Source organism: Nansenia antarctica, assembly GCF_963989245.1.
Source record: "Nansenia antarctica genome assembly, chromosome: 5".
Classification (NCBI taxonomy): Eukaryota; Metazoa; Chordata; class Actinopteri; order Argentiniformes; family Microstomatidae; genus Nansenia; species Nansenia antarctica.
In genome coordinates, this window is record NC_137690.1 from 23,295,800 (window position 1) to 23,322,168 (window position 26,369).

At 42.6% G+C, this 26,369-nt stretch overlaps 1 protein-coding gene across 1 annotated transcript; it reads right to left on the reverse strand.

Moving 5' to 3' along the window:
• limk2 (LIM domain kinase 2) lies at window positions 1-24,013 on the reverse strand. Its single transcript, XM_080530484.1, has 16 exons — window positions 23,864-24,013; window positions 23,065-23,161; window positions 15,979-16,114; window positions 12,941-13,050; window positions 9,265-9,453; window positions 8,775-8,880; window positions 7,100-7,314; window positions 5,549-5,735; window positions 5,335-5,421; window positions 4,868-4,999; window positions 3,948-4,004; window positions 3,346-3,411; window positions 2,686-2,863; window positions 2,543-2,598; window positions 2,189-2,346; window positions 1-1,665 (listed from the first exon to the last, which is right to left on the reverse strand). The coding sequence occupies exons 1-16, from the start codon at window positions 23,877-23,879 to the stop codon at window positions 1,440-1,442; spliced, it is 2,016 nt and encodes a 671-aa protein (XP_080386610.1). The 5' UTR covers window positions 23,880-24,013; the 3' UTR covers window positions 1-1,439.
• Between the last annotated feature and the right edge of the window lie 2,356 nt (window positions 24,014-26,369).

Genomic DNA, 26,369 nt, shown 5'->3' on the forward strand with positions numbered 1-26,369 from the left:
ACTATTGATAAAAGTGAGTGGTTACAATTTGTACAAGTCAGTACCTTAGAAAGATGATGCTAGTAAATCAAAAAAAAAAAAAAATGTTTTGTGAATTGACAAAATGTCTGCAAAAAAATCTACAAACCCTTGATTCCCATAAGAAATTGTCATCTGATATAGGCAAAATATATACATTTCTATACATACAAAAAATATATAAATCCAGTTTTATGTATAAAAACCTTTTTAGTAAATTATACAATGCATTTGAGAGCAGCGCCCCATAGAACACAGATCGGTTTCACACTGGAAGGTCAGTAGCTGAGATTCTGGAGCATATAAAGGCTCGGTGTACACAAGTGACAGGTACCAATCATGTTCTGAAGGCTTAGGCTGTCTCTAAAAGACAACTAGTCATCCTAATAACAATCTCCAGTAAATCAACAGCTCTAAATAAGCAAATGTAACAAAAGTAATCTAAATTGACCATGACTGCCTTATAAAAATGTGAAGAGATAAACTAATAGTGTTAATTGCCCACAGACCATCAATCAAAACAAGACAAAGGGATAAGTGCACTTATGAACACAATTAACAGTTGTGAGTAAAATAGGTCAAATATGCTTCCATTTAATCTCTATAATTAGGGGACTTGGAGTAAAGTAACAGTTCAACAAGGATTTTCATGGTAAGTTCAATATGCTCTATTCGGGTATATCCTATGTGACCCGACATATATCCTATGTGACCCGACCCCTCAGAGTGTTTGGTCCCCACGGCTTTGCTCTTCACACATGTCCGCCTGATGGTAAACAAACTTCACTCCTGGGTCCTCGCCTGGGTTCACTCTGAGATGTCAATCCCCCTGCCTGTCACACAGCTCTGTTTCCTCTGCCGCTGACAGGGAGTCTTCTCATGGGCAAGGACCGCTCTCCACATTCCTCACATAGCAGACAACAACTCCAGACCCAGCCTAAGAGATAAAAAACAGTCCACTCAAAACAAAGTAACTTTCACTTGAGGACTGGTATTAAACACTGGAGAGATTACTCTTTCAATATGATTCCTCCTTTTATAGAAACCGAGAACCACATAAGTTCATGTAATAAATGGTAAACAGATGTGTAAAACCCTGCATGTCCTGTTGTGCGCATCTGGGGGTAAAAGAAAAAGAAATCCCAAAAGCCTCTTCTCATTGAAATGTGGCTCCTCCCTCAGCTCCACTTCCACTGCCGTTCCCTGGCATTCCCTGTCCCGTCATGTATGTCCACACCTCCACTACACATCACAACAACATTCCGCACAGAGATAGGCTCTGTCCAGCAAACACCGTTCATCCAGTTCCCAAATGGCACAAGTTCAGTCTTTCCTCCCCTTTCCTCCTCCAGTTGTGTTAGTGCAGAAGTTCAGACTGGTCTTGGAGGGCTGGGTTGGGGGTCCAGAGGCAAGGGTGTGTGCTACGTGCCGTTGTCAGCCAGGCTGGACTCCTCTGGGGGGGCTGATGTAGGGGCTGAGACTGGTGCTGGCATTGGGACTGTGCTCGGGGTCAGCGAGCCGTCTTTGGACCCGTGGAGTCGACACAGGCTCTGGTGCAGCTCCTCCAGTTCAGCTGGCAGACGGATGCCCAGCTCCTGATTATAGGTCAGGGCCTCAAAACAGTCCTCCAGCTTCTGGAAGGTCGGTCTGGGGAGGAGAGGACACACACACACACACACGCGCGCACACACGCGCGCACACACACACACACACACACACACACACACACACACACACACACACACACACACACACACACACACACACAGGGGGGTTAGAGGTTACAACCAGGCAGGCAGTCAGGCAAGGGAACATAAGGAAGCAATCTGCCTCTAAAGGCATGTCCCTGGGAAAGCAGGCAGAGATGCTATCTAAGGTGTGGTTTTTTCCACTGGCTTCTGTGGCTCTAGAGGGCAAAGTATAGCCTTGGTATAGTCTCATTGAGAGGAGGTGCAGAGCTTTCCCACATGTGGCCCTTCTGCTCTGTTGCAAACACTTGGCTCACTCTCCCACAAACTCTCTCTGATTATCTCTCACCCCTTCTCTGCTTTCCTCTTTCCCTCCCTAGCCTCTCGCCACTTGCTCTCGCTGCAACTTTTAACCCTCCTTTTGTAAGCTTGCCTTTTACAGTCATGTCTCTACACTAACCTGTTGCAAAGGCCAAACTCACCTGTTTTCAGGTATGAGGTCACAACAAGCCACAGCCAATGGAAAGAAAGCTGGCGAACAGTCTTCAGGCAGGAACTTCTCCATGAACTTGACCACATTCAGGCCAAAGTCCATGGTTCTGGGGAGGCACTCTGGGTCTGCAGAGACCTGACCAATAATCTGAAATAAAGGACAGAGTTAAGAGTGGTTCAACACTGCAGACTGCAGCTGATAACTACAACTGTGGACATTCTGAATATTACTTTATGCATAAATACTGAATTTACTGAATGCATAAATAGATTGTTCATATGGTGTATAAATTGAGAGGGTGATTTCCAAGGATATCTAGGCCTTTAAATCACAGCATTCTTACCTCACAGAGCACAATCCCAAAGGAGAAAATATCCACCTTCTCATCGTAACGTTTACCTGAGATAAATTAGAATAGGTAGTGTTAATGAACTGAATAGCACATACTATGAGCACAGGTGGTTAAGTCTCTGTCTCCCAGCTCACCGTTCAGCATCTCGGGGGCCATCCAGTAGGGGTTCCCCACCACTGTGTAGCGCTTCTTGCGGTCGATGCGTCTGAACACCCTTTTCTTAGTGTTTGGTTTATCAGGAGGCGGATGTCTAACCTTCTCCTCCACTATGAGCCGGGATAGACCAAAGTCCGCAACGACCACTGTGTTGTCCTGAGAGAGGTCAATCGGTCAAGTTGTCAGGGGAATATACCACAGAAACAACGCAACAGTGAAAGTGTTTTATGCAGGGGAGGAATATTATACTACATACAGTAACTCTGTAAATATGGGTGAAATAATCTACACCTTGCACAAGATGTTGTTATAAATGATGCTCTACAGTTGAGCATAGCTCTGGCCTGTACAGACAAGACTGCCTTGGCTTAGTCAGAGGAGCTGGGAAGTCATCCTGTTACTCAACTACACTTATAAAACATGTTTTAGAGCACAATGCCTTCAGGCTAATCTCAAACACAGTACATGTTGTTTTGCAGTTTTATGGAACAACTTAAAGAGGAAAAACATGTATGATTACGGAGAGATAATGAAGCGTGAGTTATATTTCTTACAGGGAAAGCAAATGTGTGGCTAGTCCTGTGCAATAAGGTATGTATGCATCATGGTATGTGGTGCATGATATGTAGGTCACCTACCAGTTTAACCAGGCAGTTGTAAGAGTTGAGATCTCTGTGGATGATGCTCATAGAATGCAAGTAGGCCTGAAATAATAAGCAGAGATAAATAAATCAAACCAAATCTTCCTACACACACACACACACGCACGCACACGCACGCTTGGTAGAGGGAAAACTAACATGACAATGCCGTAAGTGGGGGAAAAATAGAAATCACACAGGGGACATAGCTGTGTTTCAGTGCGACGATATGGGTTCTCAGGAATGGCAATGAGAATTACTGACGGCACAGAGCTGGTCTCTACGGAAACAGGGAGCACATGGTCTCTGGAGCACATGGCTTGTCTGTGTCATTGTCTAGAATAGGGATGATCAGATACTAGTACGACCGACACAAGTGGCTCAATTCAAGTCAAAGATTATCTTAGAGCCAAGTTAGACATACACACTATGGCTGGAAGCTACAATTAATTTCATTATGCGAAAACTGAAACTAAGTGCTGTGCCTTTAAACACAGTGTTTATGGCCACCATACACACTGAAGGCTGCACCAGCTGAACAAAAAGCAGCCAATGTATTTTCTACCAATGGTAAATATCTCTGGAAGGGGCCAACTCACCATTCCAGAAGCAATGCTCTTAGCGAAGCTGACCCTCTGCTCCCATGGAAACGGGTCCTGTCACAGGGTAAAAACCAAAAACAAGACATGAATAGGTGGCCCTCTGAGTAGCCTTTATGGTTATACACAATAAAAAATACTTCTTACACCAAGTGTATGAGGTAACATTTTCGGTTGTGGAAAGGTTAACACATTGGTAGTATGAAGGCTGTAGTATCTGATATGCTGTTTTTGTATAGTATATTTATATAACATAACAATATTACCATTGAGGACGACTTATGTTACAGAAACTATTGTTGATAATGTATGTATCCGTATGCTTATATAGATTTGTGTGTAGTTAAATTACAATAAGTGTACTTGTGTATGAATCTCCTTGAAGTTGTATGTTCTTTGTAGAACAAAAGTAAAAAAAACAAAAAGAGCTCTTTATAGAGCAGCAGATTCACATCACATATACTTATATGTACATACTAAGCACACTTGAACCTACCACTTGAACCTAAGTGTAGAAGTAGCAAATTAATAATATAAACTCAACACAAAGCTGACGCAAGACAATTTGAGCCCATTTTAAAAAGTTCCCTCTTATTGCTGTCGACCATGTGTTGGACTGCTGTTCAAATTATCTGCTAATATAAACTATCTATTAATATAAACTCCTTGTGAATTTTCACCTGGGAACACTTGCTACATATACTCCCTTTCCAAGTCTCTCTTGGTGTACATGCCAACTAGCCCACCGCCTTTATCTGAGCAGAGTTTACCTCAGGTCAACCCTATCCCACTCAGACCCCTTTTGAAAATGGTTGGATAAAATAAAATAAAAAACAGTAGATTTAAGGCCACCAAAGGCTATTTTGGTGCTGTGGGAGAGCAAAAGGAGAGGGTTAAGTGAATTAACTAGCTCAACGCACCATGTCTCTAATGAAATCCTTCAGTGTGCCTCCCTCGATAAACTCGGTTATTAAATTCAGTCTCTTGTCCTTATATAACACGCCGATGAACTTCAAAACATGGGGATGTTCCAGACTCCTCATTACTTTGACCTGGAGAGAGAGAGAGAGAGAGAGAGAGCAAGGGGGGGGGGGGGGGAGATTTAAGCCAACCTTCGTGTTTTCAAGTCATCCATATCATCTCTGCAATCAATTTCCACATTGAAGGCATTTTATCTGTAAAAAAATCACAAGCTTATTTTTTCCTTGAGGACTTCTGCAAATCCTTTCACAAAAACAAGTCCCTAAGCAGTCCGTCTAGGAGGCAAATCTGGGGACATTTGGCAAGCTCTGAATTTGTGGGTATTATAAATCATGGCTCCATGCAGAACCACATGATTGTATTCTTCCTAGGAGAGAGCACAGGCCTCCTGGACTAGACAACTGACCTCCTTTAGGAAGGTTTTCTGGGTCTCCTCATCACAGCGAATCAGCTCCTTCATGACCATCACCTCACCAGTGGCTTTGTGGGTCACCTGTCAATGTGGAGAGAAACAAAACAAAACTAGAAATCGGTCTAGACTCTAGAGCAATGGGATGGGTGGGTGTGGAACACTGAGATTCATGTAGAGTAGAAGGTTAATGGTAGGGTGTGAGGCTGACCTTGATAGCCTGACCGAAGAAGCCCTTCCCCAGCACCTCTCCGTGGATGAGGTCACAGGGGCGGAAGATCCGATGGGAGCAGCTGCTGGAGGAGCGCAGGGATTCGGAGCGCCCAATGTCACGTGCCAGAGATGGGTGCTCCTTAGGGGAGGTAGGACCAGGGGACTTGCATATGCTGTTGCTGCGCCTAAGATAGATAGAGAGGGACAGAAGTCAGTTAGATATGATCAAGTGTTATGGGGACAAACCATAACTTTCTTTGTGTGTCTTTTTATATATATATATATATATATATATATAAATCGCATTTTAAGCATGCTTTTTTTGTGTGTGTGTATTTGGCCAGTTCTGCCACTTCTGTTCCTTGTGAGAGACTTTTCTCCCTTGCAGGCAACATAGTGCAAAAAAAGAGGGCAGCCTTGAGCTCTGAAAAAGTAAACAGGCTAGTTTGTCTCAGCAGCTGGCTGAAAGAGAAGCAGAAGAAGTAGTAGGCTTAGAGGTATCCTGAGACCAATGGGTTTGTTGTTACTGTGAAGGCTACTGTTTGTTTTTGTTACCATTTTAGATGGCACTTGTGACTTTATGTTAAACTGTTGGTCTGTTTATTATTTTGACCAAGGATATTTGGGTGGGTAGGGGAGGTTTAGTGTAACATTAGGTTAGGTACATTGTGTGATCTGTTGGTCTGTGTAGCTGTGTCTGCTGCTTTAAACTTATGTATATGTGTGGTGGCCTGGGAAAACCCGTCAAATGTCGCTGGCGTTCGTTCGTGGCAAAGAGCAAATATAGATGGAAATCGCGATTTTGATATTATGTGGTATTCTAGTACTTTGAACTCCATACTACATTATGGTGAATAAACATTTTAAGAAAACAAAAGAGAAAGTACTTATTTTGATGTTTTTGTGGCGGGTAGTTTGCTAGCGAAACAACATCACGTTGAACGTGTCTCATTCTCAGTTAAGCAACGCACGCACACATGAGCGAAAGGAGAGACGATACTTCCACCTGTGTTATTGCCAGTTTACTGATGCTCACAATAAGCATAAAGTAATAAAATCTTAACTAGAAGACACACAAATAGATCTGTCCCTCGCATACCGACGAGGCGAGCAGACTACCACCGCATCACAAGCAGACAAACGAGACCGGACGATCTGCATAGGCTCCTCCCCCGACCCGGAGGAGAAAGGGGAGGATTTCTCCCCTTTCACTTTTTTTGACATGCTACATTAAAATGCTCATAACTTTTTAAAATAAAGGGCTATCTCAGTCATTCAACCAGCTATGAATAGCTGAGAACTTCTAATTTATGGAAATATTAAAAAATGAAAATGTCAAAATGCCACCATGTGAAGGGTTTTCCCAGGCCACCACACATATGTCTATTCATTGATTCACTCATACCAAATCCATTTGAATTGAAAACTGTTGCTTCTCGTGTCAAAATGCAATTAATTTCGATAAATTTCGAAGCCTCTAATGAACTAGATTTTTTTTAATATCGCGTCCCACCTCTAATATACACACAAATTCTCAGTCATAACATACCTCAGAGACCTCCTCTTTAGCGTGCCGTCATCAACCACATCCGTCCTCTCCAGGACTGCACCAGACGGTGAGGACAGACGCATGCGGGACGTGGCGGGGACCCCCATGCGGTTCTGTGAGGACCCCAGTCTAAGCCTGTCCAATCGCTGCCTGACTGGATCATACTCTATCAGCAGCTGCAGTGTCTGACTGGTCCGTTGGATGAGGTCATCCACCTGAAAACACAAATCAGAATATAGCATGTGCTAGGACAACATCTCCTCTGCCAGGGTTAAACAGTAACATTACATTGAAAGAGAGGTATTGGTTATGGGCCTATCATGTCACAGTAGTCAGAAAACAAAAATCAGAAAACAGACAAAAAGGTATATGAATGAAGTCGCTGTCTGATTTGATCTGTGGAATTACAGTGTGACGTTTGAAACAGCCTAACTAACTCAACAAAACACTCCCATTATAGAGAAACCATTGGCTCAACCTAGAGTCATCCTACATATCCTACTGATGAGTGTGACTGGGGCCTATTACAAGGACTAGGGGATGGAATTACAAGATTCCAATGATAACAGGTCCTGACCACCTGAAGAGGTTTCAAATTGAGTTATACAATGTGACTTGAATGAAGCTGAAGACTTATAATTGGGCTGCACCTTGGGGAAAACAGGTAAGGTGGGAATTGAAAATCAAGTCAGTGAATGAATGCACAATTGGAATGCACATGGTTTAAGGTGAGGTGGTAAGATTATGTGCTGAGAGTTCTTTCAGATACAATACTCTCCCAGCAAAAGAATGTGTAAATGATGTTGGAATTAATGGAATGCAATGACCACATGTTAATTTTCTATCTTAAGCCTGGTACACCCAAAGATAATCTGGCAGATTTTGGCCTGATTTCCACCCTTCCGACCAAGAACCGCAAATGCCCGATTATCGGATGGCTCTAAAGATTATCCTACAAGATTATCCTGCGGTGTGAGGTGTGTTAAGAGTCAATTTCTCCCGACAATCTGCTCGGAAAATAGTTGGGACTGATGATCGTAAATATTAAACGTGTTCAATATTTACGATCAAAAGCCCTCTTGTGTGTGGGCGAAAGTGAAAACTCCCGAGTCCGATTGTGACGTGGAATGGAATGTAGCCAATCAAGAAGCAAACTGACTTCTTCTTCTCGTTCTTTGGCACTTTATTTGCCCTGTCGCACATGGCTGCCTCGTACAGGTCAGTCATGGTACTACATTAGATCACGTTTGATCACACAAGATTTCTGGCTTGGGGGACGAGACTCTAGTAGGACAGATCTTTATGTATGTGGTGTGCTGTATTGGGCATATCGGAGCACACCACACACAATACGATCAAAACTGTTCAATCCATGATTTTTTATCTTCATGTGTGGGGTCTCTCTCAGATAAAAAATCTGTTAAGATTTAGAAAATCTTTATGCGTGTACCAGGCTTTAGAGTAATGCCTGTAATTCGTAATTGTAAATGGCTTTGGATTAAAAGCATCTGCTAAATGGCAAATTATAAATTATAATACTTTACTGCACAATTACAAAACATTTAAGGTATGAGGTTCTACATGTTTGACATGTTGTTAAAATGTCTCTTTTGTTATAGCCTTGATTTGAAATGAAACAATTATATATGCATCTGTGCAAATGTAATGTAATCACCTCTTCCTCCATCAATGTCCCCACTGGAAGACCATTAATCTCCAGGATCCTGTCACCAACATGGATGGCATTACGAACCTCCGGGCTGATATGCATCCCTCTAACCCTGAAAGAAATACAGCACATAGATCAGTCTAAATACCTGCAGAAGAACATCAGTACAAACTACGAAGTGAAGCATTCTGTTCTGTCAGAGAACATCTGGTCCCAGCATTGAGATCCTCCTTTGGCTGAGCCAGGTACAAACTGGAACACCATCAAAATCAGGATGTGTGGGATTTAACTATAAAATCCAGGTTATGTAGTTTAGTCAACGATACAAACAGCTGTATATGCACCGTTGGCTAGTGCCTTGTGCCCTTAAGGCTGAATAATTAAGCAAACCCATAATCTCTGTTACACAACACATGACTCATCCTATCTCTCTCAGACACAGTCTCAGACATAGTCAGTGGTGTACAGACACGCTGTGATAGATGAACCAACTCACTCTTTGACTTGCACGCTGGCTGAGCCGCTGGCCACATCACCCACCACAGAGACGGAGAAGCCCCTCTTGCCGTTGGTGGCGGAGGGCATGGAGATGAGGGTGACTGTGTGGGGCAGAGAGTCTAGGGCTGAGTCGGCCGAACGCTTCTCCAACATGGGTGTCAGGACCACCTGCTTATAGCACTTCCCACTGCACACAGGGAATAAGAGACAATATAATGTACAATGTTTTTCACAATTTTCAGTATCTCTTTTAACTATGTTGGTAAATTGCAGCTAACAAATGGGCCTTTTGGACAATAAAGATTAAAACGTCGGGAGAGGGGAGGAATGCTAAAAGGAGGGGGCTGAGTGAGTCTGACAGTAGAGCATAATGTTTCCACCGCCATGCTTGACGGTGGGAATGGTGTTCTTGAGGTCAAAGTCAGTATTTTTCCTCCTCCAAACACGGTGAGTCGAGTTGATGCCAAAGGGCTCGATTTTGGTCTCATCTGACCACAGCACTTTCTCCCAAGCCTCCTCTGAATCATCCAGGTGTTCATTGGCAAACTTCAGACAGGCCTGTACATGTGTCTTCTTGAGCAGGGTGACCTTGCGGGCGCTACAGGATTTCAATCCACGGCGTAGTGTGTTACCAATGTTCATCTTGGTGACTGTGGTCCCAGCTGCCTTGAGATCATTAACAAGCTCCTCCCATGTAGTTCTGGGTTGATCCCTCACCTTTCTCATGATCAACGTCACCCCACGAGGTGAGATCTTGCGTGAAGCCTCAGACCGAGGGAGATTGATGGTCAATTCGTGTTTCTTCCATTTTCGAATAATTGCACCAACAGTATTCTCCTTCTCACCAAGATGCTTGCCAATGGTCTTGTAGCCCATTTCAGTCTTGTGCAGGTCTACAATCTTGTCCCTGATGTCCTTAGACCAGCGTTTCTCAACCGGGGTGCCGCGGCACACTGGGGCGCCGCCTGGCGTCTTCAGGGGTGCCGTCAAATAATTATATATTCTGACGTTCATATGAATGAATGAATAAATCTATAAATAAATAAATGCAATACATCATCAAAATCTGTCTCGCGCGCCCCTTTCCCATGTCACAATGTCAATACCGGGTTCAGCGTAAGGTCAGTGTGTCTGCAATTAGCCTGCATTGTTTTTTCATTTACCGCGCAAAGACATTTTCGAGAGCAATGAACAAGCAAACAAGCAGAATCATGGAACATGACAAACTGACAACAGATCATCCATCACAAGCTAGCAAGGATGCTGAATATTTTGTTCGGATGAAAAGTCACCATAGCCGTCCAGAACAGGTAATGATGAAGTGCGCCAAAGTTTCTGATAAAGCGTTGGAGGCTAGTTACCTTGTAGCCGAAATTATTGCGAAGAATTATTGCGAAGAAGCCACACACTATAGCCGAGTCCGTAATATTGCCAGCATGCACAGCAATAGTTAATAACATGCTAGGCCCACAAGCTGCAAAATTATTCTCTCGTCCGACTTCGGAAGCTAAGCAGGGTTGGAAAGTTCGGGAAATAACGCACGGTTTCGTTTTCATGCAATGAATTTAATACATCCAGACAAGGATGCGCGCAGCGGGAGAGAGAGACGCATTTTCTGGCTTAATAACTCTGCATCCCCGGTGTTTACGTTGAATGGACTGGATAGGTGTTTTCAATCAAATGTGGGAATATGAAAATGAATGTGTTCCATAAATTCCCGCGTTTGTTCGGTCACTGTGTCATGTTTATACAGCACGGTTACGTGCCTGATGCCTTTGATGCACACTTGCCTTTTTCACTCCCTCCTCTCTCTCTCAATAATAATAATAATAATAATACAACTTTTATTTGTATCAATAGCCGCTGAGTGTGTGTGTGTGTGTGTGTGTGTGTGTGTGTGTGTGTGTGTGTGTGTGTGTGTGTGTGTGTGTGTGTGTGTGTGTGCGTGTGTGTGTGGGGCTGTCTGGGTGATGCAGTGTCGTTTTTGAATAGCTATATTTTAGACTGGGGTGCCTTGAGATTTTATCGACTTTTGAAGGGTGCCGTGACTGAAAAAAGGTTGAGAAACGCTGCCTTAGACAACTCTTTGGTCTTGCCCATGGTGGAGAGGTTGGAATCTGATTGATTGATTGATTCTGGGGACAGGTGTCTTTTATACAGGTAACAAATTGAGATTAGGAGTACTAATCTGTGTGGTCACATAACCAGTCTGTGGAAGCCAGAATTCTTAATGGTTGGTAGGGGGTGAAATACTCATTTTACTCAATAAAACACAAATTCTTTTTTTTATTCATATATACTGTATGTGATTTTCTGGGATTTTATTTTATATTCTGTCTTTCACTGTTAAAATGAATCTACCATTACAATTATAAACTGTTCATTTCTTTGTAAGGGGGTAAACTCACAAAATCAGCAGGGGGTGAAATACTTATTTTCCCCACTGTAAATCACGGTTCGGTACGTACCTTGGTTTTTAAGTCACGATTCGGTACGTTTTCAGTACAGCAGGGTAAACATTTTTTTTATATATTTATATATTATATTATATATTATTATTAATTATTATATAGTAATAATATTTTAATATTATTATTAAACAGTGGTTTATTGAACAAACAATGGGTCTTTCTTTCTTAAATAAAACTGTTAATACTGCTGCACCCAGCTGCAACCTACAAATAAAAAGGTAACTCTTACTGAAAAGTAAATCAAAATAAATATTCTCTCAAATAAAAATAAAATAAATATCCATTAAGGTGCAGCATTTAGAAAATGAACTGTACTTGAACTGTACTGTACTTAAAGTTGTATAATAAAGTTACATTTACTGAAAAGTAAATCAAAATGAATATTCTCTCAAATAAATAAAACATCTAATTAGGTAAATATAGAAGTCATGGACAACTGTAGTTTGTCCTTGTTTATAAAGGGCTGGTTTATGATTTGCTGTCTGAAATGCAGGGAACTACGTAACGGGCCTTGATTACTTTCAACATATGTTTAAAACCTGTGTTCTCAACAACGGAGTATGGTCGCATATCCAGTGCTACAAAAACACCTATGGCGTTTGTTATTGCTTTGGCCCGGTCTGAATTGTTAGCGAGAGGCTGCATAAATGCCATGGGGAGCTGGGTTCGTACTTCACTGTTTTTTTCTTGTACCTGTGATGTTCACATTTGGGTGATGCCCGATGCCTGATACCCGATCACAGTTGAACAATATATGCCGGCATATAGCTTTGGTCGGATCCACCTGTCTTTGTCCATTGTCATTGTAGTTAACTGAGAAACAATAATTTTCCCAAACAGGAGACTTAAGGGATGCTGGAGGGAGGAATGTCAAGCTCTAGTTTATCTGTGTTCACCATAACGACTGCTAAACTACTGGCAATCTCTCTGTGGCATGTGTGTGCATACAGGCTGAGATTACTTCAACATAAAGTTCCAACACACCAAAAAGTTCTGCCGGTGCAGTAGTTAAAACAACGCTGCATGCCTTCGGTACACACGCGTACCGAACCGAAAGACCCATACCGAAAATGCTCGGTACGAATATGTGTACCGTTACACCCCTAATACATACATACATACATATACGTACATACATAGGGAATACCTTAACTGAACAAATAAGCCAAAATTATTCTATATAAAATAGTCCATGTCTCTCACCAGTACAGCTTGGAGCGCTCCACCAAGGCGTAGGTGTCCTGGTCCTCGATCACTACCTTGCAGCTCAGACAAACAAAGCACTCGGGGTGATACTTGTAGTCTCCGGCCACCTGGAAGCACAGGTACAGTTGAGAGATTTTCATGGTTTTGAAAGAGGTCCTGGAAATTACCTTGCTACATTAGCTATGATGTGTTCTCATGTGCCGCCTTCCTTCCTCTCTCTCTATCTCTATCTCTCTCTCTCTCTCTCTCTCTCTCTCTCTCGTGACACAGTCAGTCAGTAACACCTGCTTCACTCTCAGCCTTTCTGGAATCTACTATGATGTCAGCCACCTCCCAGAGCCAAGCCCTGCCTTTTCCAATCACTGACGCTGTGTCTCTGACACCCTCACTAACTCAGACAAGCTCCCATTATCGGTCCTTCTGTTTCTCTCACGCACATACATTGCCTTACTCACTGACTGATCTCCTTTCTGCAAATCATACATTCCCAAACTGTTGGTCTTGCTCGCATGCAAAATGACAACATATCCACCCCTTAAGCACACGCGCGCACACACACACACTCACACTCACACACGCATACGGACACGTTAACTGGCAGCTGAAACTAAATCTGTTCCTATGAGGCCTGGAGAGTGTGTGAAGATAATCAGAACCAGTGTTAACAGACTGGAGTTTAATGACTTGCCATTTTTGTTTTACATCATATTCATTTTCTCCAGCACCATACAAGGGTCTACATATGTGAAAGCAATTTTGATGTCATTGAGGGTAAAATAAATAAATAATAAATTCAGTTATTTTCTGAAACTACAATAAGTTTCCATCCAGGAGGTGTGAGTGTGTTGGTTGCTATAGTTTTTTACATGGTGGGGGTGTAATTTGGGACCTTTTCAGAACATATAGTACATAAGTCATCGTTTTCACATATGTAGACACTGGTACTGTATGGTGCTGGAGACAATGAATGTGATGTTAAAACTGGCAGTCCCTTAAAAACTAGGCCTGGGATAGTAAAAAAAAAAGTAATGGTGTTCTCTTGCTTTTAAATAGGATAACTTCGAAAGAATGTGAATACATTAAAACCAGTGTTGTTTAAAGTAAAACTTTTTCCATGCTCCCCAGGCTATGAGTGAGTGTTGGGAAATGACTTTTTTTTGCTGGTGCTGTGAGATAACGGTGATGCAAGACGTGTGTGTGTGTGTGTGTGTGTGTGAGTGTATGAGTATGAGTGTGAGTGGGAGAGAGTGAGTGAGTGAGTGAGTGAGTACTCCTAGCAGTCTGTGGCTGTGACTATCTGCCCCCAGGCTAGAACATTACCAGTGACCCCAGTCAGAAACAGCCTTCGGCAGCCATAGCTAGACATGGCTGCGTCATAACACATCGGTGGCAGTATAGGCTCTCAGAGAGGGAGAGCCAGGCTAGTGTGTGAGTCAGCAACAGGGCTACTGAGGCAATGCCTCTGCACTTACACAACACACTGGAGTTTGCTCACACTCTTCATTTTCCATCTCACCAAGAGAAAGGGAAGAAAAGAGGGATCTTCAGAGGTCTAACTTAGGAGGATTTACAGCCGTGTCAAAACTATAAAACATCCCAGCAGTCAGAGAAAAGAGGGCACACTTTGGAATCAAATGCTTGCCACAATCTCCTCATTAAAATCCAAAATTGTATTTTGTGCCATTGCCTGCTCTGCAAATACGACAACAGCCATAAGTAGCTGCTCTGCACTGCTCTCCCCTCCTGGCCAGACCATTTTACGCTGTGTCGGTTTGGCTGCTGGGTAAGAGGCTGCCAACCCTGCCAAAAATACTTGGCACCTCGCTGCCCCAGCCAATGTGGCCAAGACCAAAAAGAAAGGCCCATTATGTGTTCTGCTTACTGGCAAACGTTTTGTTCAAAAAAACAAAAACAAAAAAACTTAATTTTAGGCCACATTAGTCCAGTTAAAGACAAATGACCCTATTGTAACCAGCAATTGTTAGTGCTATAAACAATTACTGTTGCATTTAGACTGAAAGTACTGTTAAAATAAAGTTCCATTAAAATGCACAGCACTCCAACCACACGCATGGGCATTCCATAGCACTGATGTAGTTACAAAAAAACTCAACTTCTGTTACTCTTCCATAGAATAACCATGAGCTCATGGTCTAATCCGGGAAGATAAACACTGATTTGACAGATGCCGTCAAGCTAAAACATTCTAACCCTCCCTTAATAACAGACATTGGATCCTCCAAAACCATACCCAATAAACACTGTGGTGGTGGTGGCGGTGCAGTGTGGGTAATATCTATTACCTTTGCACCGCAAAGACTGAATCAGGTATTGGAATGGCTCCAAAACCACTTCATGTTCTCTACTTTCTAAAAGTTCCTTCTATGCTTGGGGAAGTGAACTGTGGAGACCTTCTGTACAGATGAGAGTGGGGCCGTGAGGGGTGAACATAAGATGCAGAGAGGAGGTCTAGGCCCCGTCTACCATCCTTCAGAGCTACCTTAGATGTAAAGCATGTGGGCAATCACTGCAGAGCCCAACCCCCATGACCCCTCATGTCAGACGACATAAGTGTTGCCCTCACTAAATGTTTGTTATTAGACAGGGGGCTTTGGCCCCCTCTGGGGATTCTTCTGAAAGTTGAGAAGAGGAAAAATGTTACTGTTGAGTAGAAGGGAAAGGTCTCTAAAGCTAACATTACCCTCATTTGTACACATGGAGAAAAACATATCTAATTACTGCACAACCCTCTGAGCTTCTTTTAAAGAACAGTGAATCACTCTGCATTGGTGTTATCTGAACATGGCTCCACACATAACCTCTGAACACAATAGTTACCCTGACAGGGAATTATTAATTGGTAAAGTAACACCTTTGCCCTGATGTTTTCAGCTTTCTTTGAAATGTCCTCAATGCTAATACTGTGATCTTTGAGATCTAAGAGAAAACCAATAAAATCTTCCAATGTGGAGATCAGTCTGTGATCATGAGACATTGAGAGTATCCTCAGTCTCAATGGGACATAGCACACTCACCATGGCAGGTCCAGTCATCAGCAGAGAGCAACCATGACAAAGCTCCCCAAACTTCTCCCAGTAGTGTTTGCGGCAGTACAGCTTGCCATCCTTTTCATAGTACCAGTTTGTCAGGTGGTCACAGCACTCGGAGCACCTGTGCATGAGAAAATAAACACACTTGATCACTTCCGCTGGGAACAATGAAAATGTAGCCTAGAAAGAAGATTGAAGAGACAAAGTCTTTCAGTCTTTTCAATGTACTTTAAGCAAGTGATTCAGAGGAGACTGGGAAATCCTGGGAATATGGTTTCAAAGACCCATTGACAATTTCAAAGGCATGTGGGTGATTTCTGACTGATACCCATAGAGCACAAATTCTACCTCTCTCATACAATAGCAGAGAGTCTCTGAGCCCTCTCTTATTGCCTATAAAGTACCAGAGAAACAAACAAAGCTGACCCAAAACAGCCCTAAAACAGCCCAGGAATACAGTGGGGTATTTGACATTTCAGTCAGGTGATATTAAAAACCATCCATTAATCATCACTCTAGGTTGCACTAGAGTACAGCGGTTGCTTGGAGCGTTTCTTCAGGATGTATGTATTTTGGTCAGTGATCGTCAAGGTAAGGTGTAGGCCTATAGGAAATATCTCACAAATATCATGTCTCATTTGTGTGCTTCTGCGGAAGGTGGGCTATAGTATGGGGGGAGGGGGTAAGTGGAAAACAGTGATTAAAGAGACAGTGGGATTACACTAGTACTGAATACCACTAACTGGGATAAACAACAACAATGTGATGATTTCCACCAGCAGGGGCAAAGTCCAAGGATCAGTCAAATGGGATCACAGCTTTTTGTTGACATTTAGTAAAATCAATTAGCCATTAGATGTTTATTTTGGCCATTCTTCTCTGTACCTCCAAATAGTAAAGCAGATTGTCTAATTTTGTGCATGATGTTTGCTAAACACAAGTACTCCTTTAGGCCTAGTGAATCGATCCAGATCTTTGACTGGAATTAGATTTTGCAGATCAAGAGGAAATGTATTACTAGGAGATGGAATGTCTGATGTCAGGAATGCTGAAGTTGCCAAGACATCAGTGGGCACCTGTAGGCTATGAGCATACCTCGAACTGTCTGCACGGGTTATGCAAAATGGTGGCACTAGGTTAAGTTGCCAAGCACACAATCAATGCTACACTTCCCTGAGATCAGGTTAGTGACCTAGCAAGTGGCAACCCACACACACATTCCTGTGAAAGAAACCAATTCACAGATATTAATAATCAGGACACTAGTTATGCAGGCATTGTGGTATGATAAACTTAATTGGCTAAAATATCAAAACCACCTCTGGGGTTTTTGTGTAGACTTGCCCTCAATCATATATTAGAAGGGCCCAACACTGGCAACCTTGGTTTTTTTGGCAGGACCCCATGCACGTTTCTCCAAACTCTTAAATATCTGCTCCAAATATGTCTGCAGAAAGAATGGGGTGTTACATATCTTATAACTTTTGAAAATATTCCTTTTGGTTGTTGAGCTACAATGAGTGAAGTGGATTTACATCCGGTAACATTGTCTGCAACAGGTGGGGGAATGATCCTGAGAATCTGTCTTAGGGACACCACACCATGTGTGTCAGTGTGCTCTTTAATGATGAAGACAAATGGATTTGTCATAGATTCCCCTTGCTGTCATTTTCTGGCTTTACTTTTCCCACGATTATCAACAATGAAGTCTCTATTTATCGGAGTTTGAGATGAGGTTTGATGTTTTTCTAAACACCTTTAAAAGCTTTTCCATATGTTTGACCAGAAATCAAAGCCTTTGCTTATCATTATTATTACAATGGAAGATGGTTTAGAAATTTATTTATGACTTACTTTCCCCAAAATATACTCTTTGACACGCAATTTGATTAACATTTTGGTCCTCATGGGTCATCTTACATCAGTGGTGTGCCGTCAGGGCCAGCAAGGCCTTCTCTGCTGGCCTAAACATCATCAGAATATACATTTTATTTTAATACATTTTTTCCACAAATATGTATTAATGATTCCCCATTGTCTATTCTCTTCATTTCATAGCTTTCCTCTTAGTTGCGCTGCTTCCAGTCTCCGATTGAGATTTGGAGGGCTGGCCTTTATGTTAGAGCTTTTATCCAATCAAAATGTGTTGCCAGGGGGCTCCAAAATCTGCCCGCCTGCACAATAAACCGTGCCGCGAATACGACCTGTAACTTAACGTTGAACGAGAAAACCTGTGGCGTTCCTAGTGGAAACCTACGTAGATTTCGAGTTGGCGAGCAAAAGCAACAACGGCGCCTGCTGTAAGGCTCAATGATGTCAGCACCCAGCACGTCTTTTGATTGGATACGCACTATTGATATGCACTATTGATATTCACTATTGAGATGCGTAAATATGCCGGTAGATGTGGGACTTTTGAACACCTTTGGGGACACCCGAGTGGATTTACAGCTCAACGAACAAGTGCGCAGGGAAACGGAGCTCCACAACTGATCAATAATACTGATCGATTGTGTCCTGTTTTTGGGTAAACAATAACTTTCATTTAGGGGACACGATGAAAGCGCCGAGTCCACAAACAGAGGAAACTACGTTGAGCTTCTTTCTTTTCTTGCTGAAAACAACCCAGATTTACATTACCACCTGTCCACAAACAAAGTGTTTACTGGGACGTCAGGCAAAATACAAAACGACCTGATTTTTGCTATTGCTGAAGTGATGGGAGAAGAGATCAAAATGGAGATTAAAAAGGCACCCTTTGTCGCTATTATGGTGGACGAGACGACAGACGTGGGTAATGTAGCGATCTTAAAGATGTTAGTTTAACACTCTTCATTGTAAATGCGGATTTATTGATTCAAAATGCTTCGGAAATATTAATATAACTCTGTCTGACTATGTTAAGGTGATGCAACGCCCGGTTATACTGTGTTTCTGTCTAGTTTCTAGAGCCATGGCGTCATAACGATGGTATTAAGAGGTAGAATAATTCAGGTAGGAAAATGTGTCGGACATCACTGAAGGCCTAGGTGTGAAATGCACCGCCCGCCACTGTCTTACATGGAACTGCTCAGAGCAAAAACCCAAATCCTGGAGATTAGGAGGGTTAGAAAATACTCTGACAATGGCTCATTCTTCAAATTGTTATTCAATATATAGGCCTATTAGTAGTTACCACCTACCACTCCTAAAAAAAACACTGTATAAGGAAGAGAATGCTCCAAACACAGACTGCAGATAAAAGAAAAAAGGTAAAGCAGGAAAAGGGTAAAAAAAATAAAAAAAATATATACACTGTATATATATATATTTAAATAGCGATTGATTTTTGGCCCTTCCTGTGCACAGTGGGATGATTTAGAGAAGCAGAGTGGTGGTGAAAGGCTGGTCAGATAATGACATTATCATTGCAACACATTGAGGGGGACACTGTACTGCACAGGCAACCATGCCCCCCCAATGGCCAAGCCTGACAACCCGCCCAATCTCAGGCTTTTGTCTGATTTGATCAGATCATACACTCCAGTTACAGGACAAGACAAAACAAGTGATCAAAAAGGAATGACAGTTAGTAACAGCAGCCCTTCCCCCTTCTGCGCTCAAGCGGGTATCTGTAGGCAAAAGCTCAACAGCCTATATGCTCAGGGATGCCATACTGTACGTGATCGACTGCAATAATGTATGTGATGTCAAAGAATTTTCTTTGTTTGTGTCTGTTCGGGACTACATTAATGCATTTGTGAGTAGCCCCTCTGAAACACTTACATCAAACCCTGGTGTGGGAAAAAGCTGGTGTGTTAGTCATGGAAAACCTTCCCTTTGTGTGCGACAGTTGTGAAGAATGTGGTGTCAGACAGTGAATGACGCGTAGGATCTCCAGGTGTGCAGGGAGACAAACACTTTCACCTCAAAAGCAAACACAACTTTGTCTGACCCTGTTAAGTCACAGTACATGCCTTCTTTAATATCACAACAGTCCACTACTATCTCTGGAAATCACGGGTTGCAGTAATAACTGAGGATTGTAGAGCTATGTCCTTGAAGACAAACCATAACAAAGATCATCTGATCTATCCTTCTGAAAAACACCTGACATCCTACTGATCCTACTCCCAATCAGAGGAAACAATGCCAATGAAAACATAAAGAAGAGGAAAGCATATCTCAGATTGGAGGATGAAGAACTGGTCCTCCATAAAATGCAATGGACTAACCTGCTTATTCAGTATTGGGTAAACATGATCATTTCCTCCACCCACATTAACAGAGGAACACCAACATGAATTCCTTTGTTCAAATGAACTAGAGGCTCCTGAGACAAAGGCTGTGCTCTAACACCGGCCTTAAAGAGCTAAGGAGGGACTTTTTCCTTTTCACCACTAATAGGTCCTTGTCTCAGGGTGTGTGTCTATTGTGCTCCCATGTTACACACTACGTGTTTCAGAAGGGAGACAAAAATGATCATAGCTCTATATAACACTGCAGATCATATACTGCATATGGCTATAGTTAATAAGCATGGCAATACATTTTTCTACAGCATGGCCTCAAGAGACCCTTGCATTTGAAAGAGAACTGAACCTATTTCTCACAAAAAGCTCAGGATGTATGCAATAGGGAAACAGTGTTGTAGGAATACAAATTAAAGTGCCATACATCAACTTTACATCAATCTCCTAAATTTCGTTGTTTGGTACCTGTACTGTAGCAATGACAATAAAGTCCATTCATTCATTCATTCATTCATTCATTCATTCATTCATTCATTCAATGTGTTTATTCATAGATTGGATTGAATCCAAACTCTACAGTATTTATGTTCATTAACCTAGATATTTGATTACTTGATAAGAGCATGAGGAACACAGTAGTTTTGTGACGGCTTGAGCCAAAGCAGGGTTTGACGTCCACCATCAAAGGAAGTATACAAAGCCAATGGCTTGAGCATTGCTGACCACTGGGTCATCAGCAACACATTCTCTACAAAAGGTCCAGTGAGAGAAGAGAGACTAACTGATTTAGTAAAAAATGACAGATACATTATTTGACACAACAAACTATTAAGAAAGGTATTGTGCACCATTTATGATCTATGACTTGAGCTTGGAGGCTTCACCTCTCTGAATGACAAGAATGACATTCACTCATAAAGAGGAAATTCCATTGGGACAACAAAGGATCGAGTTTTGGGGGGAAAAACAAAGAGCCCTGTGCCGTGTCTGGGATAGCGGGCTCGACACTCTGATTCGCTGTCTAGGAATGCGGCAGTGGGAAACGCAACACAGTGGATCTAGTTGTTACCTAGCCGATACGTCCTCCTGACATCGTCAGGTCTACTGGAGAAGGGATAACGTCAGCCTTTTACAATGCTGCATGCATACCACAGAGCAGGTGGGGGGTTCTGTATGAACAATAGAACTGAACAGGGGCTAACATGAAAAGGGAAACCTCTGTCATTTCTCTTAAGTTTAACAATGTCACACGGTGAGTGAAAGGAATTTGTACTCCATCCCTGAATAAAATGCATGCCCAAAAAAAAAAAAAAAAGGAAGAAAAGTAGAAACTCTAAAGTTCTAAAGCAGGAGAGGGACTAACACACTTTTAAGGAAAAAGGCAGATTTTGGGCCAGGGGGCCTGACCACCGAGGGCTGAACTCCAGCACACTTGGCTGAGCGTCAGTACAGTAGTCTGGCTTCGTCAAATCCATTTCCAAAGCAGATGCTCCATCTAAAGGATCCATTTCACAGAAAATTAGTGAGGTGGTTTCAGACAGATGAAGCAGTAGGGGAATGGGACAGAGAGGGTGGTGGGAGTGGGGGGTTGAAGAGAAGGAGAGCTGCACAGCTTCATCACGGACTTGGATTTTTAACTGACAGAAGGTGCAGTGGGCGCAGCCAATTACAAAAAGAGAAAGAGAGACCCTGAATCTTGAGTTATGTAAGGACACTATTCTGCTATAAAAGCTTTGCTTGAATGTGAGTACTTGAGCTAATTTCCACACAAAAAAATAAAAAAAATGCAGAGGCTGTCAAACCCTTTCTATTCTTGAGACATTCTCAGAAATGCCTCATGCTACAATGCCAAATTCACAATACATCATAGACTTCATTACTACTCTATTCAATCCCATTCAGTGATTCAACTATGATTCTTTCACCCAAGTTGTGTAACCCTGTGTGTTGGATGTGCACTGACTGTCAGAAACACAACAGAGCTGCCATGACACAATATCAGCTCCCCATAGGACAAAAGCTGTTGGGTGCATTCAGCAATTGCTAGCCCATTCATATATTCTGTCTTATTTCACAGAGAGAACTAGTCTGTAAATGTACAATTAATGTGAAATCCTCTTCACATATTACTAACTGTTACCTCTGTGTTAAACCCAGTGTCCACAGACATCTCATAATAAGCCAGTGACCTGAGTATGGCAGAGATGTCATTGTCCATCCTGGCAATGATTAAGCCTCAGGGCAAAGAGACTACCAGGTACAAAGTACTCATGGCTGGGGACGGAGTATGGATGTGTGTCTCTGTGCACAATCCAACTTCAATTGTGACAGAACATTTGTTCAATGGTGGTATTAGCAAACAGAATATGATTGTAAATCAACTCTATTTCATTTCTTGCTCACAATTATCAGCATCCAACAGGTTGAAATTTCGAGGACTACCCCATTCCCATTCCATTTCTAAGCATGCGTGTGTACTCTACTATCTATACCACAATGTGCCTGAAAGAGTGAAAAGCTTCATTTAGACCAACAGAACAATCAATTGTCTCTAGTGATTTCAGTGCTGCCCATTTCCCCTGTCAAAAGGAAACAAAGAGCATCCTCTCTGAGCCTACCATTTGCCCATACTTCCCTGTAGTCACACATTTGCCCATACTTCCCTGTAGTCACACATTTGCCCATACTTCCCTGTAGTCACACATGTAAATGTAAGCTGGTGAGCTTTTGCAAATACCACAACAGTAGTACTACCGGTAGGTGCAATCTTCAATAAACAAATATTATAAGAATAAATACAACCCAAATCAACAGTAGCTCATAAGGGTGTAATACTTACTGAAAGCAGGCGTTGTGCCAGGTGTCTTGGAGAACCTTCACGTGGAAAGTGTCTTGAATTCCCCCCCCGCAACCCGCACAGTGGCGTCCATCGGCACCTTAAGGGAGATAGTAATGCATCATCTTTCCTATAAGCTACAATGTATTTAATTGTTTTTACATATTCAACACGAACTAACCCAGATTTGGTCCCATGGCATGGCAAAAAGGTCTTTAGTTTACGCGTCAGTTTTTCCAAAGCACCTTTCTTTTAAAAATGTTCCCATAATTTCCCATCATCTCCGAGCAAATCATTGAATGTTTTCAGGATATTCTGATCTAGCGCCGACACGTCACTTTATTTTGTTGTTGTTTGTGATGGTAGTTGTCCTTAATTTCCCCTCGAGGATCAAAGTAGGCTACCTATCTATCTATCTATCTATCTATCTATCTAATCTATCTATCTAGACTGTTCAATAGAAATTGAAGTTGTATAATGGGAAAACGGGATGGCTTAAAATGGAATGGATTCAAGCCGAATCAAGCAGGAAAAAACGACCTAAGTAGTTAATATGCATATAATCAGTACTCAACCCTAACTTTCTTTCACGTTACGACATCAAATCTTTTTTTGTACCAATATAGCAGTAGCGCATCAAGTCTGAAAGATCGTGCAGCTCTTCTCGATATCGTGCAATATACTGACGCGAATCATTCATCACACATACATGAACGAGAGTGAACATTGTTCGCTTAAATGTTACAACTTTGATACAATGAATCAATACTACTAATATAGCGACATGAGTTTGGCTGCTCACCTTCCAGTTCTTCCATCTAATTGCTGAGCGCGTCGTCGATATTTTTTCTCAGAAGGCTCTAACGCTGATCCAGTATGATGGGTTACATTCAAGGTTATTCATTCTACGCAACAAAGGTTTTATTTTCTATCCCAATTGTTGTAAACTATAATTCCGTCTACTTTTCTACGTGGGGTAAATATATCCTCGCTTTTGACAAAAAAAAATCTTGTTGGCAGGATAACTGACGTCATGCAGTTGAAATTCCTGTACGGAGACCGGAAGGGATCAAACAGCAACACCTGGAACAGGAGCAAATCATTGAGGAGAGCGCAAAAACTGATATCCACTGCACTGAAACGGCAGCACCATCTACTGCCAACAAGTATCTACTGTATACATTTTCAATTTAAATTGTACATTTTAAAGGGCTTTATTGGCATGGGAAACATACGTTTACATACAGCAAATGTGAAGATAAAAAAAAGAAGGGAAAAAAAAGAAGGAAAAAAAAGAATGCAATGTACGACTAGAATAAATAAATTATTAAACAGAGCTGTGTATATATATATATATATATATATATATATATATACAGGTGATTAGATAACATTGATTAGATATTTTTTTATTTTTTTATAATAAAATTAGAAAAGTGTGGACATTGCAGTTTAAAATATATAAATACAAATGAATGTGAACTGTGTAAACATGTACAGAGATCAGCATGGTGCAAATAGTGCAGATACTTATTTACAGTTTTTATGGTGGTTGTGTTCCATTGGCCGTCCTTTTACTGTCACAACAGCTCCCAAATCTTGCTGCTATGTACATTGTTGTACTTCACCCAGTAGATATGGCATTGGTTTTCTGTCTTCAAAATCTTTTTGGGTGTTTGTAATCTGTGGTAGACATGGAGGTGTCAAAACGTGCGTCTTGTTCCCAGTCATGTTGCTATTGTTTTGTGGAAGGTTCCGGGTAATAATGGTCTATCGTAATCAAGTTTTTGTGGAGAAAAATGCTGGGAACAGAGTGAGAGAGAATTGCATTTTTCTACATTTTTACACATTTTGTAAACTGCCACCAAGCCTACAATTTTAAGTCCACATACACAACATATTAAAATGTTCAGCTCCTCACACTGTCACTCAAAATCAATATCTAAGGCCTACCATTAATAGTTTTTACCTGAGGGCCAAAAGACCTTAGCTTACAGCAGTCACCCCCAAGTGGCATTTTCAAAAGGCTGTTCATGCCAGGACTACATGTCACGCCCTCTACCTCTAGGTAGTGGGCAGTGCCTCTTTCCCTCTCTCTCTCTCTCCCTCTAATTGGCAGGAGTGGCTGCAGGTGCGCGTTTTGTCCGGCTGTTCTCAATTACCTCATAGTTAGCCCTCCATAAAGACCCGGTCCAGCCTTCACTACGTTGCCGGATCATAACTTCACATCCCCTTCCGTTCAGCCTGACTCCTGACTCCTGACTCCTGACTCCTGACTCCTGACTCCTGACTCCTGACTCCTGACTCCTGACTCCTGACTCCTGACTCCTGACTCCTGACTCCTGACTCCCTGCCCGCCTACCTACCCTCCTGCCTACCCTAACCAGACTCTGAAGAATGGGGTCAGAGCACACCTGGCAGATGGCCTGCCGTTCTCAGCCGCGCTGCTCCGCACCCTGCTTCACTACAGAGCAACGCCGCACTCAACTACCGGCAGCTCCCCAGCCCTCCTGATGATGGGCCGTGAGCTGCAGCTTCCTCTGAATCGGCTGCGGGCCCCAGCGGTCGCCACGCCAGCAGCATCACCCTGCCAGAGCGCCAGGGTCGCAGACGCACAGTGGCGGATGAAGCAGCGGTTCGATAGGAGACTGAGGGTGAGAACACCTCCCTTCACAGAGGGGGACTGGGTCAGGATTCGCCGCCCTAACCGGGACCACAAGCTGCTCTCGTTCTGGTCTGCGCCGATGAAGGTCACCGCTCAGCTGGGGCCAGCCTCGTTTCGCCTGGATGACGGATCACGGTGGCACGCAAGCCAGCTTCGGAAGGTGGCATCGCCTCCCATAGACCCAGAACAACCGCAGGATCCAGCTGAGTTCCCACCTGAACTGGTGGAGGCCGGGGTTCGCCCAGAGGCTCGTCCGGCCCGTGCCCGGGTCAGACCAGCACACCTGAGAGACTATACCGTGGACTGGTGAACCCAAGGGTAAGGTTTAGTGCATAGCCTGTTCAGTGGCAGAATAACCCACATGGCTATGCTGGTGACTGGCAGTCTACCCAGTTCATCAAGGTTAAAAAAGTTTGATAATTATAATGTTGTGTTATTCATTGTGTTCTTCTGGTTCCTGTGGGGGGGGGGTAAATGTTATGTATGTGGGACTGCGCCTTTAAGAGGCACCGGAAGTTAGTGGTGTAACCCCGGTTGAAATGTGTTGTTGTTGTACAAGATGGCGATGTGTGTGAGGAGTGGCTGCAGGTGCGCGTTTTGTCCGGCTGTTCTCAATTACCTCATCGTTAGCCCTCCATAAAGA